General features: G+C 46.0%; 2 protein-coding genes and 4 non-coding genes across 6 annotated transcripts; 5 read left to right on the plus strand and 1 right to left on the minus strand.

The window, feature by feature from the left end:
- The first annotated feature begins 1,531 nt into the window (after positions 1-1,531).
- TRNAP-CGG lies at positions 1,532-1,603 on the plus strand. The gene has a single exon. It is a non-coding gene; the product is annotated as a tRNA-Pro (tRNA).
- Positions 1,604-2,187: 584 nt separating this feature from the next.
- On the plus strand, positions 2,188-2,259 carry TRNAD-GUC. The gene has a single exon. It is a non-coding gene; the product is annotated as a tRNA-Asp (tRNA).
- Positions 2,260-2,872: 613 nt separating this feature from the next.
- On the minus strand, positions 2,873-2,944 carry TRNAG-UCC. The gene has a single exon. It is a non-coding gene; the product is annotated as a tRNA-Gly (tRNA).
- A 589-nt stretch (positions 2,945-3,533) lies between these two features.
- On the plus strand, positions 3,534-3,605 carry TRNAW-CCA. Its single transcript has one exon. It is a non-coding gene; the product is annotated as a tRNA-Trp (tRNA).
- Positions 3,606-7,675: 4,070 nt separating this feature from the next.
- On the plus strand, positions 7,676-12,854 carry AURKB (aurora kinase B). The gene is made up of 8 exons (XM_004684615.2): positions 7,676-7,752; positions 9,084-9,186; positions 9,271-9,325; positions 9,559-9,750; positions 10,012-10,150; positions 10,246-10,394; positions 11,323-11,497; positions 11,663-12,854. Exons 1-8 carry the CDS (start codon positions 7,705-7,707, stop codon positions 11,834-11,836), a joined length of 1,035 nt encoding a protein of 344 aa, XP_004684672.1. The 5' UTR covers positions 7,676-7,704; the 3' UTR covers positions 11,837-12,854.
- A 5,529-nt stretch (positions 12,855-18,383) lies between these two features.
- On the plus strand, positions 18,384-20,651 carry LOC101627625 (chromosome unknown open reading frame, human C17orf59). The gene has a single exon (XM_004684616.2). It carries the CDS (start codon positions 18,435-18,437, stop codon positions 19,503-19,505), a length of 1,071 nt encoding a protein of 356 aa, XP_004684673.1. The 5' UTR covers positions 18,384-18,434; the 3' UTR covers positions 19,506-20,651.
- The last annotated feature ends 138 nt before the right edge of the window (positions 20,652-20,789 follow it).

Here is a 20,789-nt window from a genome sequence, read left to right on the forward strand (position 1 = left end):
AGGCGAGAAAATAATAAGAATAATGAACAGCCATATACCAGAGACATTTTGTGGGGATAGAGTGGGGAATGGGATCAAAAATGGGGTGGGGGGGGAGGGAAGTGCACGGGACTATGGTGATGGCACACGGGTGACTTGGTGATGGGAAACCCACGGGGATTACAATTGAGATGAAAAAAATGGACCAGGCGAGAAAATAACAAGAATAATGAACAGCCATATACCAGAGACATTTTGTGGGGGTGGAGTGGGAAATGGGATCAAAAATGGGGTGGGGGGGGAGGGAAGTGCACGGGACTATGGTGATGGCACACGGGTGACTCGGTGATGGGAAACCCGCGGGGATTACAATTGAGATGAACAAAATAATGTACAAAATGATGTAAAAATAAACTATTATTAAAAAAGGGGGGGTCTGTCTCTGTAAATCTCATGACAGAAGTGTAAAACTAAAGATTGAGCCCAGAGATATCACCAGAGGGTTGAGAATTAAGGCTGTCAGGACCCTGCTGGGAGAGTTCTTCCCAAAGAGGCAGAACACATTCTTTGCCACTGACCGCGCGCCAGGTCTTTTGCCAGACTCTTGGCGGACTTAAGGTGAGAGAGAGTGAATTAGGATAGAAGCTTAGCGACTCTTAAACCCCAAAGCTTAGTCTGCTTGCCCTAGGCTACACTCATGCGGGTGCTTGTCTCAGCCCCTTATCTTCTGGGGGTAGGGGGTCGTCTTAGAGGCTAGACAGAAGAGTCTCCTTCCCGTCCATCCTAAGAGGTAACTGGAGCGTGAATGCTAGAAGGAAATGCAGCCATAACTTCTCTTTATAGATGGTAAGCCCCTGACCAGTGCTGCTGGGGTGTTAGACGTCAGCGATTCCTGGTCACCTGGCCTGATGTCCGGCCCCACTCACACATATTGGAAAGCCTGTCCCACTCTGCCCCTCCAGCCGTTCACCTCAATCACGCCTACTCCGTGGATTATTTGGGTCCTGGGAATTTTTCCTTGGCCTGGGTAATGCAAACGCGGTCTGGGGGAGTTCTTGGGTTAACGAACGGTCTGCTTGTCACTGCAGGGAATGGTCAGAATGATAGAGAGGGGCTAGTGTTCACCTAGGGGTCTCACAGCTCGTTAATTTCCCCCAACCATTCAACTAGATCGTTTAGCTCTGGGCCAGAAGACTGAGTCCCGAGACGGCGAACGGAGGCGGGATGCAATCCCGAGACTCCAGACCATGAAATGGCGGCAAGACAATGACCTTAAGGAGCAAGGACTCAGGTGCCCAAGATAGTCTAAGTGGGCTGCGAGGGGGACGAGGCTGAGACCACTCCCTGCTACTTCCCCGACGTTATTTCCTGGGAGGAGCTGGAGCTCACTGGGTCCCCGATCCAAGAGATTTCCAGACCGTAGTGCTAGAGTATTCAGTATTGGGCAGATGGCTTCACAGAAGGCACTGGACCCTTATACCATGTATGGTGGCCCTAAGACTGCAAAACCTGGAACGACCTCTAAAAGCGTCCGCAATAGTCTTTGCACGTCGGCTCGTTGGTCTAGGGGTATGATTCTCGCTTCGGGTGCGAGAGGTCCCGGGTTCAAATCCCGGACGAGCCCAGCTCTTGGTTTTTTCTGGACTCTGGTACCTAGCAAAGGACTTGTTGCTGTGGAAAAAGTATACTGGAAGTTGAGCAAAGAATTAATATCTTGGAAGGATCTGTATTTCGATCTATTTTGTTCTGAATGGACGTCTTCCTGTGTCTGAAATCAGTTCATAGTACGTAGACCTTGACAAGTCAGAGATCACAGACGTGGACATCCAGTCTTGAGCAAGACATTTTCTGCTCCCCTCCTTCGTGCATGGTCCTACCTTTCGGTCGTCAGAGCCTTTTTTGGGTTTGATAGATGCCCATCAACCTATAGTTGCGGATGACAGGTGGTGAAATGGGGTGGATCTTTTCAGGGGTGTGTTTGGGAGAACCCAAGAACTTTTACAACTCAAGTCTCTGCAGCCTTGTGAGTAGTCTTTCTCTGTCATTTTCATTGCTTTCTTTCTGGAGACTCGCTCATTGTCGTGATCTAGAACATGTACAAATTTCGAATTGGCCTTTCTCAATGCTTACAAAAAACCAACTTGTGGATCAGAAGAAGGGCGCTAAAGTAATAGATGAAGGATATGGAGAAAGATTTGCTCAGCTCACTCCTCGTTAGTATAGTGGTGAGTATCCCCGCCTGTCACGCGGGAGACCGGGGTTCGATTCCCCGACGGGGAGAAGCGCAAACTTTATATTTTACCCTACTAATTAATAGCCTTAAGTCTCGGCTGAAGATTTTGTAAAAATCGGAAAAGGGAAAAAGATAGTCCGTCCGACTCTCGAGTTAACGTTATAAATTTCAAGTTTATGTTTTACCTCAAGTAGCTGCATTTTAAATGTAGGACTAATGTAGGCGTATATTTTGTCTGTTCACTGTGTTTATTAGACATGTTCGTTGAATATATCTTAAAAATACAAATGGGCAAACAGAACAAAGTAGACACAAACTGCGTAATTCCACTGCCAAACTTGGTCTCCTGCGCTGTGCTCTCTCATACACACAAATTAATCATTCCAGGTTCAACCTGAAATTAAGCAAACAGTATCTGCCCCTGCGAGGGCCTGGATCAGAGCCCTACTCTTCCCAAGGTATTAAATTTGGACGTTTGTATTAGTATTCCTTCACCTCACCTCGAGTGTGGATTGGCTTTCCGATCAAGGTACAGTGCGCAATTATACGGGTATGTAAGGTAAGCAGTCGATCCAAGTCCTGGAGCTTGGTTCCTTCATTCAAAATCTCAGACTAGGTTAGGGAGACCCGCAAAGAAAATGAGAAAAGCAAAAGCTCACTTGCGTTGGCCGGGAATCGAACCCGGGTCAACTGCTTGGAAGGCAGCTATGCTAACCACTATACCACCAACGCCGACACCTACAGCCCCTTCGAATTAATTTTTATAGATGTTTGCAAGGTTGCCATCTAAGTGATGTGATTTAGGAGTTGATTTAGGCCCGAAGACAGGATATGAACAAAATGAAGATAAATATATAACTGAAGTCTAAGGGACACTCACGTGTGACAAGCACTCGACTCCCATCACTTCCAGTGCGCTCCGATCACCACACGGAAGACGGCGTAATTATCCCCAGTCTACCGATTAGGAAACATGGTTTAGAGAAAATGAAGGTATTTTCTGAATCATTGTCACAGTTGGGATTAAATCTAAGATCTGTCAGAAAGGCCAAGACTACAGCAACACCACTTTATCACTCCCAGAAATGCCCCAGTCGCTTCTCTGTTTAGTGTACTTAATGTGCCAAGATTAATAGCCATATTTAAAACAAATGTCCCTAAGCACAATTTATCCAACTTTATGTCCTACGTGTGCGTGCAAGTAATCCACTAGCGACTTGAAGAACCAGACATGAGAACAGAGAAGACAAAGATAAAACTCCGCCCCTAGTTGCTGACGGTAAGTCTATTCACCAGATCTGTCAAGCCGCGGACTCGGAGGGGCCTCGTGGCGCAACGGTAGCGCGTCTGACTCCAGATCAGAAGGTTGCGTGTTCAAATCACGTCGGGGTCAAGAAAGTTATTTTCGCTACCTGGATGACTCACACTGACCATTTTTTAAAAAAATATCTCTTTTTATTGTATTAAAAAAATAGGAGCCTAAGTATTTCTATGATTTTCCTTCAAAACTGAGTTTTCCCCAAAAATATAAATTTTGGAATTTTCATCTCACTGCTTCAATGAAATAAAGATCTCATAGATCTGTATCCTAAAACAAATCTTTTATGAGTAGTCCCCAATTCTTGTTCAGAGAATGTATTGGAGCCATAATTGTTCTTTACTAGAAAAAAAATTAGCAATCATCAATAATTTTAAGATAATGGAAGTTTTAAATCATTATCCTAAATTATCTTTTAAGTTTGGTCAGCTAAACCTCCACTTGTCTATGTGTCCACAGTTTTGCACTCTATAATTTTCACTTCTCATTGTCATTTAAATATAGTTCAATAGCCCTTACAGATTTTCATTTTATTGAGAAATGATTGACATACGTGACTGCATAAGTTTAAGGAGTATAACACCGTGGTTTGATTTACATATATTATAAAATGATTATCACACCAGATTCACCTAATATCCATCTTCTCATATATATACAATAAAAAGTAAAGAAAGAAACTGAGAACTCTTAGGGCCATTCTCTTACCAACTTTCTTATATCTCATTCAATGGTGTTAACTATAGTTATTATTTATAATCACATCCTTGGACTTATTTATTTTATAACTGGAAGTATAGGCCTTTGATCACCTTTCTCTAGTTTTCCCACCCCTTTCCCCTTCTTCCCTCTGAGAACCACAAATCTGATCTCGTTCCTATGGGTTTATTTTTCTTTTTGCTTTTGTTTTAGAGTCCACATTTAAGTGAAATCACATGGTATTTGTTCTTGTCTGACTTATTTCATTTAGCATAATGCCTTCAAAACCCATAAATGCTGTCACAAATGATTGGACTTCCTTGGATTGTTTTTTATTGATGACTAAATAATATTCCATTATACACCTTTACCACAATTTCTTTATCCATACATCTGGGGCCCAGGTGATGTATTAGTCATAATAATAGGTACCATTGCTTTAGTGACCTTGTTCCATTTCATCCCAAAGCTAACCCTTCAGGGCAGTATAACTGCCCATTTGAAAGCTGACATTCAAAAAGATTGACCATCCTGCTCAGATTGCAAGTAGCCGGCCCAGAGGCAAATCTGTAACATCTAAGCTGATAGTTTTTCCGCTACATCCTGCTGAGAATTGTTCCCTGAAACCGACCTAAGTAGTCACTAAAAAAAGGGAATCACTGGTATCACTGGTTAGGGAAGACAGGTTGTAAGATGTGGTTTTTAGTGTAGAAGAGCCCTGGAGATGTTAGGGTTTAAATTTTTCCAGTTAGGGCTTTCCCTGGTGGCTCAGTTGGTTAAATTTCAGCATTATGAAGCTACCGCAGCTATAACAGCTCAAGTTGGATCCCTGGCCAGGTGACCCACATGATGTGGCAGACCTCTCTTGAACCACCCACTGCTGCCCTCAACAATGTATTTCAGTACCTCTTCTAACCCACTCTGATGATCCTCTCAGCATTATCAGTAAATCTGCCTGTTCTGTTCCCCATTCCTCTCGAGTGAATCCTCTCTCTCTCTCCCTCTCTCTCTCACCCATGCACCTCTGGCCTACACCCCAGCTCTTGTATGCATAAATAAATAAAGTAAATCTTTTTTTTTAAGATCTATTTATTTATTTATTTATTTATTTATTTATTTATTTATTTATAGGGTGAGAGGCAGAGACAGAGACAGAGTGGGAAGCAGAACAGGCAGATCGATGAAGTACACTGCTGAGGGGAACAGCGGGCGAGACAGGAGAGGTCTGCTGTGCCATGTGGGTCACTGACGTGGCAGGCGGGGATGGAACTCTTCTGGAAGTTACTTAAGTTTCTTAGTGCTGTGCTTTAGCCCGCTGTGCCACCTGGGAGGGCCAAATAAAGTAAATCTTTAAAAAAGAGAGAGAGAGAGAGAGAGAGAAATTTAAGATAAGAGCTGGGAAAATGGGCATATCTGGCCAATCACAACACAGGATGAATAGAGGGGAAAACATTTAAATATCCCCTAATTACGGTCCCATTGGCGAAACTGCCTTGGAATCTTTTGTTCTTTTTCCGTTGAATAAACTTTTTCTGACTTTCTTGAATAAAGCTTGCTTCTCTTTGCTTACTTTTCTAAAAAGTCTGTGAATTCCTTTTTATGGCTTTGTGGAACCAGAATCTGTGGTGATTCAAGACCTAAATTAACAGTGCATGTGGGCTTCAACGGGAGGTGGTCCAGCCCCTTATACTGTTCCAGCTGAGGAGAAGTAGAAGCAAAGAAAGAAGACCGAATAGTCTGGTGCTGACAGACTTTGTTTTGAGTCAACCTCTTTTGTAACATATTCAATTAAAAGTTGAACTAGGCCCTCCCTGGTGGCTCATAGGCTTATAGCACAGCACTATGAAGCAATCCGCAGCCACTGTAGCACGATTTGGATTCCCAGCCAGGGAGGTGACCCATATGGCACAGCAGACCTCTTCCTGACCTGTCCACTGCTCCCCTCAGCAGTGTATTTCAGTCCATCTGCCTGTTCTGTTCCCTGCTCTGTCTCTGGTGAACCCTGCATCTCTGGCCTGTACCCCAGTTCTTGTATGCATAAATAATAAATCTTAAAGGGAAAAAAAATAAAGTTGAACTAAAGAAAAGGGAGGGGGAAGGGACTACTTTGTGGGATGTGCTTCCCAAGTATATATTATCTAGCCATCCTGCCTCTGAACACAACCTTTGGAATATAACCCACTTCTGACCCTTTCCAGTCATGTGAAAACTGAACACTGGAAAAGAGTGACATTTTTATTGTGTTTTTTAAAAGTGTTGACAAGCGTGGATTGAATATAATTAATGCTGATCCAATTGAGAAGCAGTGGGATAAACAACAGAGTTTTTGTTCATTAACTTGTAAGGCAGCTGATAGTTGCCTACCTAATAGAACAGATAGTTTTTGTTTGTTTTTAATGAATAGTTCAAAACCATTCGTATGCTGCCCTATCACATATTCCCAAAAGGCCAAATACCTTAACATGATGTACAAAAGGGAATGTAAAAATTGCAGGAGGCAAGGATACTATATCGGCTCTATCAGACATAGCTATTCATGCACTGGGTTCCGGAAGTATGCATGTTGGAAAAAATGTAGCATATAAATGATGCGACATTATCCCTGACTTCAGACATCCACTGAGGGACCCGTACCGTATCTCCCACCCCTAGCCCCCTTGAGGAGTAAGAGGCAACTAAATGCTTTATTTACCCTACTAGGGTTGGGTAGAAACCCCTCTGGAAGCAGGATAGTTTAACGAATGGTCCTGGCGTAACCGGCTTTCCTCCAGTAGCAACCAAAGTTAAATCCTGATTTATATATGCACAAAGACAAATTACAGCTAGCTTAAAGATTAAATTTTTGTTTAAAAAAAAAAACTTTTAATTTGGGCGTGACAATTTCCTAAACTGAAACGCGCCCGGCCATTTGTATTCCGCTTTTTCCATTGGGTGCCAGCGGGTTCTGTCATGGGGCATCCAGCCAATGACAATGGACCTGGGTGATGCGCTCGGCCAATGAATCCATGGCGGGAGATTTGAAAAAGTCTCGGCCGTGGCACCGCACAACAGATTTAGGCATTTGCCAGTGTCCAGGGGTGACATTGCCACTGGCTCCAGGTGAGCTGACCTTTCGCAGACCTTGCGCTGGAAGAGGGCAGGTAATCAGGCAGGTCCAGGTTCCGTTGAACCGGCCCGCACTCACTCAAACAGCTGATGGGGGTGCTCAAGGGTGGAGAGGAGTTCCGGAGGGACTTAGGGAGGGGACGGGTAGCTGCTCCGGTAGCTGAGCCGACAATGGGTGGTGGGGGGCGCAAGCGCACTGGTGTGCCCTGATGCCGCCTGCGTGCAGACCTCCTTCCTTTCTCCAGCTCCAAGCAAGCGCTTGCAGCTAGACCGATCGGCGCCTCCTTCGCTCTCACCCTCTTTTTTTCCCTGCTTCTTACAGCTCAGTATCCCTCCTCTGCCCAGCTATCCTCCCCTTTTCCCTCTAAGGATGGCCCAGAAGGAGAACGCCTACCCCTGGCCCTACGGCCGGCAGACGGTAAGGGCTTTCCACCTTCCAACCCGCTCCCCACATCTGCTCTTTACCTCTTCCCGGCGAGTTCTTGTATAGAGATTTGAGATTCTGCAGAGGGCAATCCTAAATCTTCCCTGTTATGCTCCAAAGTATAGGGTCCACAAGTTTACTGGCAGAATCCGATCAGGTGTCTCCAACTTGAATCTGACCAGCCTGTGAAGACCTGAGGGCTGAGCTTACCTATCATATACAAATGACATCTGGGACTGAGCAGACAGCCGCTGGCCTTCAAGTCATGAATCACAGCCCTTGTCTTGAAAAAAAAAAAGAAAGAAAAACTGGCTCGAACGGAAATAGAAATAGACTCTGGAAGATTTTAGATAAGTTTAAAAGATCCAGGACAAGTATAAACTAATAATTGGAATTTATTTTAATGACTGAGGTAGGTAGGGATATAAGTAGATTTATTATCTTGTCCCAACACCTTTCACTGAGGAATCTATCCTCAGGTTGGAAATGCCACCTTTGTTATAAATATTAAACCTGAGTCTATTTCTGGGTTCTACTTGGTTCAACTTGCATATTTGTGAATTTTGGACTTAAGTCAGTCTTGGGAACAGGCTTTTAGGGGGCACTGAGACTTTCTACCTCTTGGCTAAAGAAGAGGGAAGGGGCTCTCATAGGCTTTGCTACTGGTTGATAGGGATTGGGGAATCCTGGATCACTGAGTGAGTATGCCAAGAGTGGAGACTGAGAAACCACTGTCACTTCTACATTGGTCACAGCATATATGCCTCTGATGTTGAAAGTGATCAGTGATTCAGGGCCATGAGAGTAGCCTTCAAGAAAATACTGGTATTTTCCGCAGTATTCAAGAACTCTATGACCTTACTTAAGCCTGAATAGACTGAATTATTTAGGGGGCTATTTGAATACCTCTGTGCCAAAAGCTCTCACTTGTAGGTATTCATTACTCCATTGCCCACGGGGGTGGGTGCTGGGTAAATAAGCGTGGTGTTGTGGACAGAACTATGGAAGCTGAATAGCCCTGTGCCTTTTGCCTCGTTGGGGTAGGGCCAAAGAGGTAAAATGTTAGATGTTGGGGTAAGTCTTTTGCTATTTTTCTTAGGCTGTCTTAGGTTGTTTATTAAAGACCCATTTTACTATGGGACAATGAGCAAGCAGACTCTTGGGACTGAGCAGTAAATTGTAGTCTCATTGTCCCTCTGTGAACTGAGAATAGATGGGTGGGTGACTGGCAAACAGAATGCTGATAGTAGCACATTCCAACCATGTCACTGAGACAAAAGCACCCTCAGTCCCCCCACCACCACCATCACCCTGTTCCTCCTCAGGCTCAATCTGGTCTCAACACCCTGCCCCAGAGAGTCCTCCGGAAGGATCCTACCACCCCATCTGCACTTGTCCTCATGAACCGCTCCAATACTCAACCCACAGGTAACTGGGACAAAGGAAAGAGGATTGACTTGAGAGGATTTAGAGTCTGTGAAGAGAGTCTCAACTGACCTGTTATTTCCTTAGCTGCCCCTGGTCAGAAGGTAGTGGAGAACAGCAGTGGTACACCCAACCTCTCAATGTGAGTACCTAAGCCTTGGTGTAGCAGGAGAGGGGGTGGAAAGTGAACAGGTAGGAAATAAAGGAGGTTTAGGGCAGGAAGAGCAGGGATTGGGGACAGGGAAGCCCAGTTTATCCTGATTCAACTCCCTTCAAAAAAGGACAGGGTGGGGGACAGAAGAAAACAGAACACTACTCCCCCCCAGATAACTGACCAACCAGCACTCAGTTGCCTTCCCCCCACTTTCTACTCAGGCGATCTTTCACCATTGATGATTTTGAAATCGGACGTCCCTTGGGCAAAGGCAAGTTTGGAAATGTGTACTTGGCTCGGGAGAAGAAAAGCCATTTCATCGTGGCGCTCAAGGTCCTCTTCAAGTCCCAGATAGAGAAGGAGGGTGTGGAGCATCAACTGCGCAGAGAGATCGAAATCCAGGCCCATCTGCAGTACGAGTCCTGCCCTCTGAACTGAAGCCCCCCTGCTCCTTCCGCCCCAGTTCCTCTTTCAGTCCCATATTCAGACTGTTTTCTCTGTCCCAGCCAGAGCCTTGAATCCAGAGAGCTGCTTCCAGTTCTTCCTCAACATTACCAGCCCTGGTGTCCCCCCACCTGGTCCAAGTCTGACCCCAACTTGGTTCATATGAGACCTGTCACCTTTCCATTTCCTTATGTCAGGATGTGACCTGAGGTCTTCTCTGTCTCTTCTAGACATCCCAATATCTTGCGTCTCTACAACTATTTCTATGACCGGCGAAGGATCTACTTGATTCTGGAGTATGCCCCCCGGGGTGAGCTCTATAAGGAACTGCAGAAGAGCCGTACTTTTGATGAGCAGCGTACCGCCACGGTCAGGGCCGGTGGGCACCAGGGGGCCGAGGCTGCGGTAGCTGCTTGCTGCTGTAGGTCTGTCCTCCGCTGACTGCCTGTCCTTGGCCGTCCTAGATCATGGAGGAACTGGCGGATGCTCTCATATACTGCCATGGGAAGAAGGTGATTCACAGAGACATAAAGCCAGAGAATCTGCTCTTGGGGCTCCAGGGAGAGCTGAAGATTGCTGACTTCGGCTGGTCTGTGCACGCCCCCTCCCTGAGGTATGGTGGACCAGAAGGCTGGCCTCATGTGAGGCTAGCATGTTCAAAATAATACCACTCCAAATCTCATTACCTAGAGATATTTGGGTTTGCCCTCATGTAAATACAGACACAGCAGCATCACTTCAAAAGTAGGAGACTCACAGTTTGGTTGCCCAGGTTTTCTACTTAATATATTGGGGAATCTGCCATATCACTGAGACTATCCCCACACCATTTTTTTTTTTTTTAAAGATTTATTTACTCATACAGAACTGGGGTACAGGCCAGAGATGCGGAGGGTGAGACCAGAGATGCGGAGGGTGAGAGGATTCACCAGAGACAGAGCTGGGAGCAGAACAGGCAGATCGATGAAGTACACTGCTGAGGGGAGCAGCGGTCAGGTCAGGACAGGTCTGCTACGGCCACCAGTGAGGGCCTCCCCACACCATTTTTAATAGTTTAATGGTATTGCACAGTGGAACTGTAACCTGATTTGTTTAAGCAGGGCATGCTTGATGGACATTCAAGATGTCCCTCATTTTTCCTTTAATTGTTAGATGATAATTGCCCTCATGTCTAATTATTTAAGATACATCCCTCAGGGTGGAAAGACTGGGGCAGTGTAAAAATCCATTCCTAGGCCTTTGGTTTCCAATTTCATCCCACTCCCATCCCAAAGGCCCTGTCAATCTGGCTGGGGCACTACCCTGGAGTCTCTTGGCTCCCTGTCAGTGGCTGGGAAAGAAGAGAGGATCTGTGACTGGGATCACAGCCTTGTGACAGATGTTGACTTTTATCAAAGGTTTTTCTGGATCTATTGTTTATTTGCTCTTAATCAATGTGCTGAAATATGTCAATAAATATTCTTATTTTTATTTATCTCAATTACTCATGCTGTGCTTGATTGTCCAGTGTTTGTATCAGTCTACATTCCCATACCCACCAGGAGGAAGACAATGTGTGGTACCCTGGACTACCTGCCCCCAGAGATGATTGAAGGCCGCACTCACAATGAGAAAGTGGATCTGTGGTGCATCGGGGTACTCTGCTATGAACTGCTGGTGGGAAGCCCGCCCTTTGAGAGTGCGTCACACAATGAGACTTACCGGCGCATAGTCAAGGTGGGCGCTGGGTGGATGGGTCAGTGTGTCTGGCTGAGGCTTTGTGCTAGCTACTGAGGCCAGGACTGGAGGTTTGGTGGCCCTGCCTACCTCTCCAAATAGTCAGGGAAAAAGCAGTCAGAATGAAACTAATAGGATCCTTCCTTCTTCTGTCTGTTTCTGCAGGTAGACCTTAAGTTTCCACTTTCTGTGCCCTCGGGAGCCCAGGACCTCATCACCAAGCTGCTCAAGCATAATCCCTCCGAACGCCTGCCTCTGACCCAGGTCTCAGCCCACCCTTGGGTCCGGGCCCACTCTCGGAGGGTGCTGCCTCCCTCTGCCCTTCAGTCTGTCCCCTGAATTGTCCTTGTTGTTAACTCAGTTGTGTCCATGTTTGTATGTCTCTATATATGTGTTGGAAGGAGGGGTCCCTGGCCTATTCCTTGATCTGGCTTCTACCTCCTTTTTATTTAATAAAAGCTGAAGCTTTTTATACTGCTGAGTGCAGATGCTTACAGGTGGAGAGTGCTGTGAAGGAAGCAGTGCCCTGTGGAGAGGAGATGGGGAATTGCCCAGGCTGCGTGCTGTGGGTGGGTACTGCCTCACTGTCCCTGGTACCACCTGCCCTTTCAGCACTGGCACCACCCTCACTGTCTTTTCTTCCCCCTGTTCTGTCTGTCAGGGCCTGGGAGTGCTGGGCCCTTGACTCCACTCTACAGCCATCTCCACCGAGCATCTCCACATCACATGCAATTCTCTGATCTCTAGTCTTTCCTCTTCTGGCTCAGCCCCTGCCCACTCAGAAACAACTGAACATTGCTGTCTCCTGGGGGTGTCTTTTGTTTTGTCTTACTGCTCGCTGGTCAGGATTTAACATGATTGAAAAGATTACTGATGGTATCTTATTCCAGACCAAAGGCATCACCTACATTTGGTACTTACTATGGGTTTACTCATTTTAAAGATAAGGAAACTGAGACACAGAGGAGCTATATAATATATAATTTGCCAAATGTCACACTAGTAAGGGGAGCTTGATTTTTAAATCCAAAGTCCACATTCTTTAATATCAAGCTAGAGTTGGTATAATGGCCTTTCTACAGCACACATATGTATGTATATGTGTGTGTGTGTGTATATATATATATATATATATATATATATATATATATATATCACAGGATTGGAACAAAAATTAGTTTTGACTATTACTGGGTGCAGTTTTTGGTTTTATTTTTTTTAAGTCCTTTATCAGGTTAAGTAAGGCCTACTGTCTTACTAGTTGCTAAGGGTCTAAGTTTTTTTTGTATCATGAATAGATGTTGACTTTTATCAAAGATTTTTCTGCATCTATTGTTTATTTGCTCTTAATCAATGTGCTGAAATATGTCAATAAATATTCTTATTTTTATTTATCTCAGGTACTCATGCTGCGCTTGATTGTCCAGTGTTTATGCAACAATCTGTTATTTTCCTTTCTGTACTTTATTTTGTTTTTCTAAAGATTTATTTATTTATGCATAGAAGAACTGGGGTACAGGCCAGAGATGCTGGGGGTGGGAGGATTCACCAGAAATAGAATGGGGAGCAGAACAGGCAGATGGACTGAAATACACTGCTGAGGGGAGCAGCAGGCGGGACAGGAGAGGTCTGCTGTGACATGCAGGTCACCTCCCTGACCTGGGATTAAATTTGCACTGCAGTGGCTGTGGACAGCTTCTCAGTGTTTTGCTTAACCCCTTGCACCACCAGGGAGACCCTTTGTACAATTTTTGACTGTCCCTGACATCAATTATCCTGTGTCATTTGCTGAATACCCAATATACAGAACACTAATTTGTCTCTAAATACCCCACTAATCTGAGCATAAATCTATCACCATCCATTCAAGTGTTTCTCCTTTGCACCTCACACAGGACTAATATGGAATGCATGTTATTATTATTTAGTTTTCAGTATTCTCTACCATTATGACTTCTTCCCTGAGTATTTCAAAGATATTAGTAAAATTTCAAACACTCTTCTCTTCCAGCAATGGTGCTCTGCCCCCATTTCTCCTTTACCCTCACTTAGGCATATGCCCTATGCTTGCTGACCCAGCTTCCTTATACCTAGGACTTGAGTTCAAGCCCTGTATTGTCTCTTTTATTTTAAAAATATATTTATTTGTTATGCACATAAGAGTTGGGGTATAGACTAGAGGTGCAAGGTGAGAGGATTCACTAGAGACAGAGTGGGGAGCAGAATGGAAGAATCCACTGAAATACACTGCTGAGGGGAGCAGCGGATGAGACAGGAGAGGTTCGCTGTGCCACGTGGGTCATCTCCCTGGCCAGGGACAGAACACATGCTGCAATGGCTGCATAGTTGAGTCTCATAGTTCTGAGACTCAACCTCTTGTGCCACCAGGGAGGCCCCCTGTATTGTCTCTTTTAAAGCATTTTTGTTTGTTTACACAAATGTTTCATTGTAAATAAATATGGTGAAATTCTATTTTTCCAGTTATCCTAATATCAACTTGATGAAGGATAAGGATAGAAAAACTGGAAAGGAAGCCACAACAACTCCAAATAAGCGACAGCTTGGCAACATCTTCCTAGCCTCCTTTTCTTTGTATTTACATTTATATCTATGTATGTCTGGAAAACGGCTTTCTTTTTAACATGTGGGGTTTTTATGTAAATAGTATTGCATTGCAGGTATTATTTTGTTATATCTTTTTGTCCTTATGCCTTGGAAGGCTCTTGTACTGACAGTCTGGATAGATTTTGTTTTGTTTAAGGCATTCTGTTGCAGACTATTTTCAATGATTTGCATTCTGGTCATGTCTTCCCCATACCTTTCTGGGCTCCTGTGTGAGTTTGTTTGTGAGTTTGTTTGGGGAAGATCTAGAGCAGGGTGTGGCAATGCACGATCCTGGAGTAAGGCTCAGATAAATGTCACCTGGACATTGCCCAATTGCTTTCCAAGATAGTAAATAAGGTGAAAATGGAATTTCACCTTATTTATTTACAATGAGACATTTGTGTAAACAAACAAAAAGCATTCTGCTTGCACTCCCAGCAGCAAGAATGGAGGCTACCCAGTTTTCCTGAAGCCTTCATGCTAACACTACCTAAATATTTCCCCAAGGTGTTGGGTTTCAATTCTCCAAGTCTCAAAGCTCCCCCTACTGTCCAATCTTATGAACTCCCCTTAAATTCCTCTGAAACAAGCGGTGGAATGAGACCGGGATTTTATAAACCAACCACCAACTCTCCCAAACTACACTACCCACATGTCAGCTACTCACCCCCCACTCCCACCCTCCAGTGGAACAAGTTCCCTGCCCTATCAGAGGCCAGCCCTGCAGATGTACTCTGTATCTGGTCCTCTTGCCATTCAACTATTCCAGCAACTATTCCTTTTGTCCTTTCCGTTGCCACATAACCCTTTGGCTACATGATTTGTATCACCACTTAGTGATGCACCAAATATGTAGTATCTGGACCCCACAGCTCTTTCTTCCAATTTTCTCTCAACAAAATTTCTCAAGTACACTGCCTATACAGTCTATGCTAATTCCCTCACCTCTTAAGTCACCATGACCTGTGTCCTCACTCACTGTCACCCCTCAGCAGTCAAAACTGCCCCAGTCAAATCTGATGGGCCCTTTCCTGAGCTTACCTCTCAGCCACACTCAACACCAGTGATCTTTCTCCTCTAGAAATCCCCCACCTTCCACTTGTAGAATTGCCCTGTCTCCTTCATCCTCCTGGACTAGCTCACCATGTCCTATAAGTGACCTGAGCAGGATTCTCCTCTGAGCCCTGAGCTCACAATTCCCACTGCCTAAAGAGATTTTTAGTGCAAGAGGTGGCAAACATCTGTACAAATTCTAGTGGTAACCATTTAAGACTTTACAGGTCAATTAGCCTCTGTTGAAATTACTTAACTCTGCCATTACAGTGTGAAAGCAATCACAGATAACTACATAAATGAGTTGCTGTACCTCAGTAAAACTTTATGGACACTGGAATTTGAATTTTGTAGCATTTTATGAATTTTTCATATTTTTAGAATTTTTGGTGATCATTTAAAAATATAAAAACCATTCTTTTAAAGATTTATTTATTTGTGCATAAAAGAGCTGAGGTATCAGCCAGAGGTGCAGGGTAGATGGTGAAAGGATTCACCAGAGACAGAACTGTGAGCAAAACAGGCAGATTTACTGAAGTCCACTGCTGAGGGAAGCAGTGGGCAAAATAGGAGAGGTCTGCGGCTCCATGTGGGTCAGCTCCCTGGTGAGGGATCTAACTCAAACCACAGCGGCAATAGAATGATAGTGATGAGACTGAACCCCTATACCCCAGGGAGGCCCGTAAAATGTAAAATCCATTTTTTACTATCAGGCCATATAAAAGCAGGCGGTAAACCAGAATTGGCCCATGGCCCATATTGTTGACTCCTGATATAGTGGACACTGTGGTCCAACAGTCTTTTCTCCTTCCCTATTGTGTTACAGTTACTTGAGTTTGGAGAGATCTGACCTATCCTTCTATCTAGGACATGCATAATTCTCTTGACCAAATCAATTCATTCTTATCACCTTGTCAGAGTGATTGATTCTGCGTACCCAGTTCTAAGTCAATCAGACAAAGTGTAGCCCTGGCCAAAGTGACTAAATTGGGCATGTGAATTAGTTTAAGTCAATGATATGGGAGATTAATTGGAACTCTTGGGAAAGTTTATGCTTGCTGTACTGTAAGATCTAATGGAAGTTATTTCTCCCCCTCTGGAAGGTGTAGTAGTATATTGACCAGGATTACTGGACACAACAGAAAACAATTCTGGCTCATTTAAGCAAAGAGGCCTCATAGGCACCTTGGGTAATTCACAAATTCTCTTGGAGTGAGTGCAAGAATCTCTAGGAGGCCTAGGCTTGGAGTTTACCCAGCCAGGAACAATTCCACTGAAGAAGTGGTCCAGCAGGCCATAGTGGAGCCTACACCATGTGCTAGGGAAGCTGGGAAACATGCTGCTTGGTATTCCAGATTTTGTAGTGGGAAATGGGCTCTGGCTGGTGAGATGGACTTGGATTCTGGAAGCCAAAATGAATGACTAATGTCCCCTTCCATGTGTTATGGACTAAGTGTTTTTGTCCATCCCAAATTCGTGTATTGAAGTTCTAATCTCCAATGGTAACCTTTTAGACTTAAAGGCCAATTAGCCTCTGTTGAAACTACTTAACTCTGCCATTACAGTGTGAAACAGGTTTAGCTGAGGTCATGAGAGTGGGGCCTCATGTTAGGAGTAGGCCAGAGAGCTCACCATGGGGCAAACCAGGAAGAGGAATCTCACCAGGAACTAAATCAACTGGTGCCTCGCACTTCCCAGCCTCCAGAATTGTAGGACATAAATGTCTGTTTGAAAGACCTAGTATATGGCATTTTGTTATGACAGCCCAAGCAGACTATACAATAGCAAAGAATGAGAAATGACAGAGCCATTTTGCTACCATGAGGAACCCCTCAAGAGAAAAAGTGAGCTCCTGAGACCAAAAACATATTCTTCATGACAGCCTTAGGGACTGAATCCAGACTTTTTGGGTATGCACTGAGTCTTGAAACCATCATTACACGACACAATAAATTCCCCTTGTTTTTTTGTTTTGTTTGTTCAATTTATGTCACTTGTTGAATAAAGAGCATCTGCCAAATGAGTAAAACAAGACAAAAAGGGCATCAGTCCCAGAGAGAAGGGGAGAAACATTTAGAATAGCCCACTGATTTCCTGGTGTATTTGTCAAGACTCTCTGTGATGTAAATGACAGAAACACAGAATGCATTCAAATCAAAAAGGGAAAATGAAGAGTATAGGGTCATTTGCTGAATAAATATTTATTAAGCATCTATTGTATGCCAGTCACTGTTCAAAGTATAGAGGGTACAGATGAGAACAAAGTCAAGAACCATATCCTCATGGGACTTCCATGGACAAGTAAGCAAATACATAGTAAGTAAGATGATGATAAAAGCTATGGAGCAAAGCCGGGCAGGAAGATTGAGGAGATCTCACAGAAAATGAAACATTTGAATGAGGATCTAAAAGACAGAAGCAATATCCAAGTAGAAAATATCCCTTGGTAGATTCAGTCTTTAAAAAAAAAAAGGCAACAGCAGCATAAACCCCTGAGGGGTTTATAGGCATAGGCAGGGTCAGCGAGGGAGAGAAGGAAGAGATGAGCTCAAAATGGAAATCAGGGATCTGATCTTCAAATAAGACCTTCCATTTATAGAATATTTTTACCTCGTGTCAGAAATCACACATCCTCCCCCAAGGAGACTCTCAAACGTGGAGGGTGAGGAGACAGAGAAGCGTGCAAGAACACAGTAAAGTTAGTTCTTAAACTTGTCCCGCCGTCCACCGTGAGTCTCTGTGCGCAGCTCTCCTGCTAGCTAGCCGAGGAAAGCATTCAGGCACTGGCTGAGAACTCCGGCTTCGTCCTTGATCAAAAAGGTCCGATGCAAATCCGGTGGGTCACTTAGGACCGTCCAAGAACCTCTCTAGGCCCGTTCCAAGAACGTGTCCAGGAATTCCTTCTGGTACCCACTTGGTGTTTGCTACGCAAACGTTGTGGGCGGAAAGAGCCTCAGTCTCGCCCCCGCAGGACTCCAGCATTTCAGGACCTTCACTTTAAGATCTGCCCCCTCAACTTTTTGAACGGGCGGGGGAGAGGAACGCAGCTGTCACCTCCTTCTCTAGAACCAAGGGGACGCTCACGTGGGACCCCCTGTTCAACAACGACTCTACTTCCGGAACTTCCTGGTCTCACAACCAATCAAAACGTTCTTCCTGTCGGTACCATTGTCAACCCGCAGCCAATCGGCGCGCCTCTACCAACGCCCCTTAAAGGCGCCTCCAGGACTTCCCAAAACCCAGGTGAACCAATTCAGTGGTTCCTGCCGCTAACTGCAGCATGGAGTCGTCCCGGGGGCGGCCTGGGCCCGAGGCGGACCTTCTGGCTCTGGGGGAACAGCAAGCCACAATGTTCAGTGGGGGGCCGGGCCGAACGCCCTCTGAGTCGTCCTCAGGCCTCCGGGTGTCCGGGGAGGAAGAGGCCGAGAACGTTGGAGGCTCCAGCCGCCACCCTAGGGTGTCCCTTAAGACTTCGAGCTGCAGCGTCGCCCACCGGCCAGAACGGGAGGTTCGGGAGAACGAACCCGGCCGGGGAGGGACGCCGTCTGGGGTCGGGAGCCGCGGGGAGACGACCCGTCCAGAACACGGCGCGCACGAGTCCTCTCGGAGTAAGGAACCTGAGGAAAAACCCCTGGAGGAAAAGCCTGCACCCGAGCGGGTCGGCCGTCGAGGGAGCCCGGGAGGCGTGGGGATGGATGTTGAGCTGGAGAAGGAAGACGACGAGGAGGCGGGGGCGGTCGGCAGGGCTGGCCGATCGTTCTCCAGCCGCCTTCAGGACAGCCGCAGCCTGGACGGACTGAGTGGGGCGTGTGGTGGCTCCGGGTCCACCGGGGCTGCTGAGCCTGGCGCCGGCGGTGGGCGTCGCGCCACCATCTCCAGCCCCCTGGAGCTCGAGGGTACGGTGAGCCGCCATGGCGACCTCACCCACTTCGTTGCCAACAACCTGCAACTCAAAATTCGTCTGAGCGCTACCCCTCAACCTCTGCCTCCTGCCCCTGCGCGGCCCTGTTCAGCACCTCCACCCACTCCAGCTATTCCCCCCATCGATCCCGACGTGCTGCGGGACCTGGAACGGCTGAGTCGGGAGCTGGGTGGCCGGGTGGACCGTCTGCTGCGAGGGCTGGGTGGTGCGGTACAGGAGCTGACAGCGTTGAGTGTGGGCTGCATCCAGACCTACCGTGATGCCGTGGACTCCCTAGGCGAAGCGGTGGACATGAGCATCAAGGGCATGTACACCCTGCTAGCGCGCTGCGAGGAGCTAGAGAGGGCGCTGCAGCCGGTTCAGGGGCTGGCACGCCAAGTTCGGGATATCAGACGCACCCTGGAAGTGTTGGAGGCCCTGTGCAAGTGACCAGGAGTGCAAGGGATGCCTGGCCAACCAGGCCAGAGGCCACCAGAACCCTGAGGATTCTTCAAGAAGCCCTGATGGGAACTGCCAGCTGAGGGGAAGCCTGGATGTTGGAGGCTCTTCCAGATGAATTTAGCAGGCCCGCCCCCCCACCCCCCTCTGGATTTTTGTTGCCGGTGTATACGGGGAAAATCTATACTTTCTTCTAGTGGGAACGGATGATGCTCTGCTTCTGTTAGTTAGCGTCTGTAGCTACCTTGTTTTCCTCAACTTTCTTCCCTAACTAAAGCATCATCACTGAGAACCCAGGGTTTTAGGTCTCGACTTGGAGGATATTATTGCTCTGTGTGACCAAGGAAATAGAACAGAAGAGACCCCATCCTCCACTGTGGCCATCCTGACTCTAGTGGCTACATCTCAGGTGCCAAGGGCTGTGGAAAATTGAGTGGCCCTTAGAACATATCATTCAAAAGAGGATGCACACCTGCGGGTGGATAACCTGCTTCCTGCGCTCTGGCCTCCTGCCATTTCCCTTTCCCAGTAAGAATGGAATGAAGCTAGGAGGAATGCACTGCATGATGCAGGGGGGTGAGTTGGGAGGGATTTCTCTGCTCTCAGGGTTCAGGTAGAATTGTTGCTGGTTTTGAAGCCCACCTGTTGTGGAGTGTTCTAAACAGTTTTGACTTTCTGAGTTTTTGTGGAATTAAAGTGCTGCTGCTGCTAAGGCTGAGGCTGAGTCTGTATGGGGTTAGGGATTGATGAGCCAAAGGAATGGGAGTGAGTCTTGCTCTTTTCCCGTGGAACTTCCCTTGGGACTGGTGCTGGGAGTGGAGTGGGGTGGATATGTTTCTTGTTTTGGGGCAGTGGATCTTAAGGGAAATGCACATCACAGAAATAGGCTCAGAGAACCAAAGAAAAAAACTGAAGAAATTCTCCAAAAAAGGAAGGGAAAAGGTTCTATTAGGTCCTGAAGTGGATAAGCAGGTGCAGGGCAAATAGAACACCTTGGTTTTGTAGGGAAACTGGGAACCCTCCTTAGTTCCATTCTTGACTCCATTTTCCACATTCCTTTAACCAGTGTTTTATGTCTGTTTTGATACATTGTTATAACCTCGGCTGCCTTCTATTTACGTTCAAATAATAAATTCCAGGAGACCTATGCCTGGTCAGATCTAGAATTCTGGTTTCTTTAAATCTTCCTCATCCACCCTTCTCAATATATCTATACTTGGGACTGAATGTCAGTACTTTTCTACTTTTCTCTTTGAGTGTAAAACGTTCCGGGAT

Source organism: Condylura cristata, unplaced genomic scaffold (assembly GCF_000260355.1).
Source record: "Condylura cristata isolate star-nosed mole 26May11 unplaced genomic scaffold, ConCri1.0 scaffold00017, whole genome shotgun sequence".
In the NCBI taxonomy this organism is placed as follows: domain Eukaryota; kingdom Metazoa; phylum Chordata; class Mammalia; order Eulipotyphla; family Talpidae; genus Condylura; species Condylura cristata.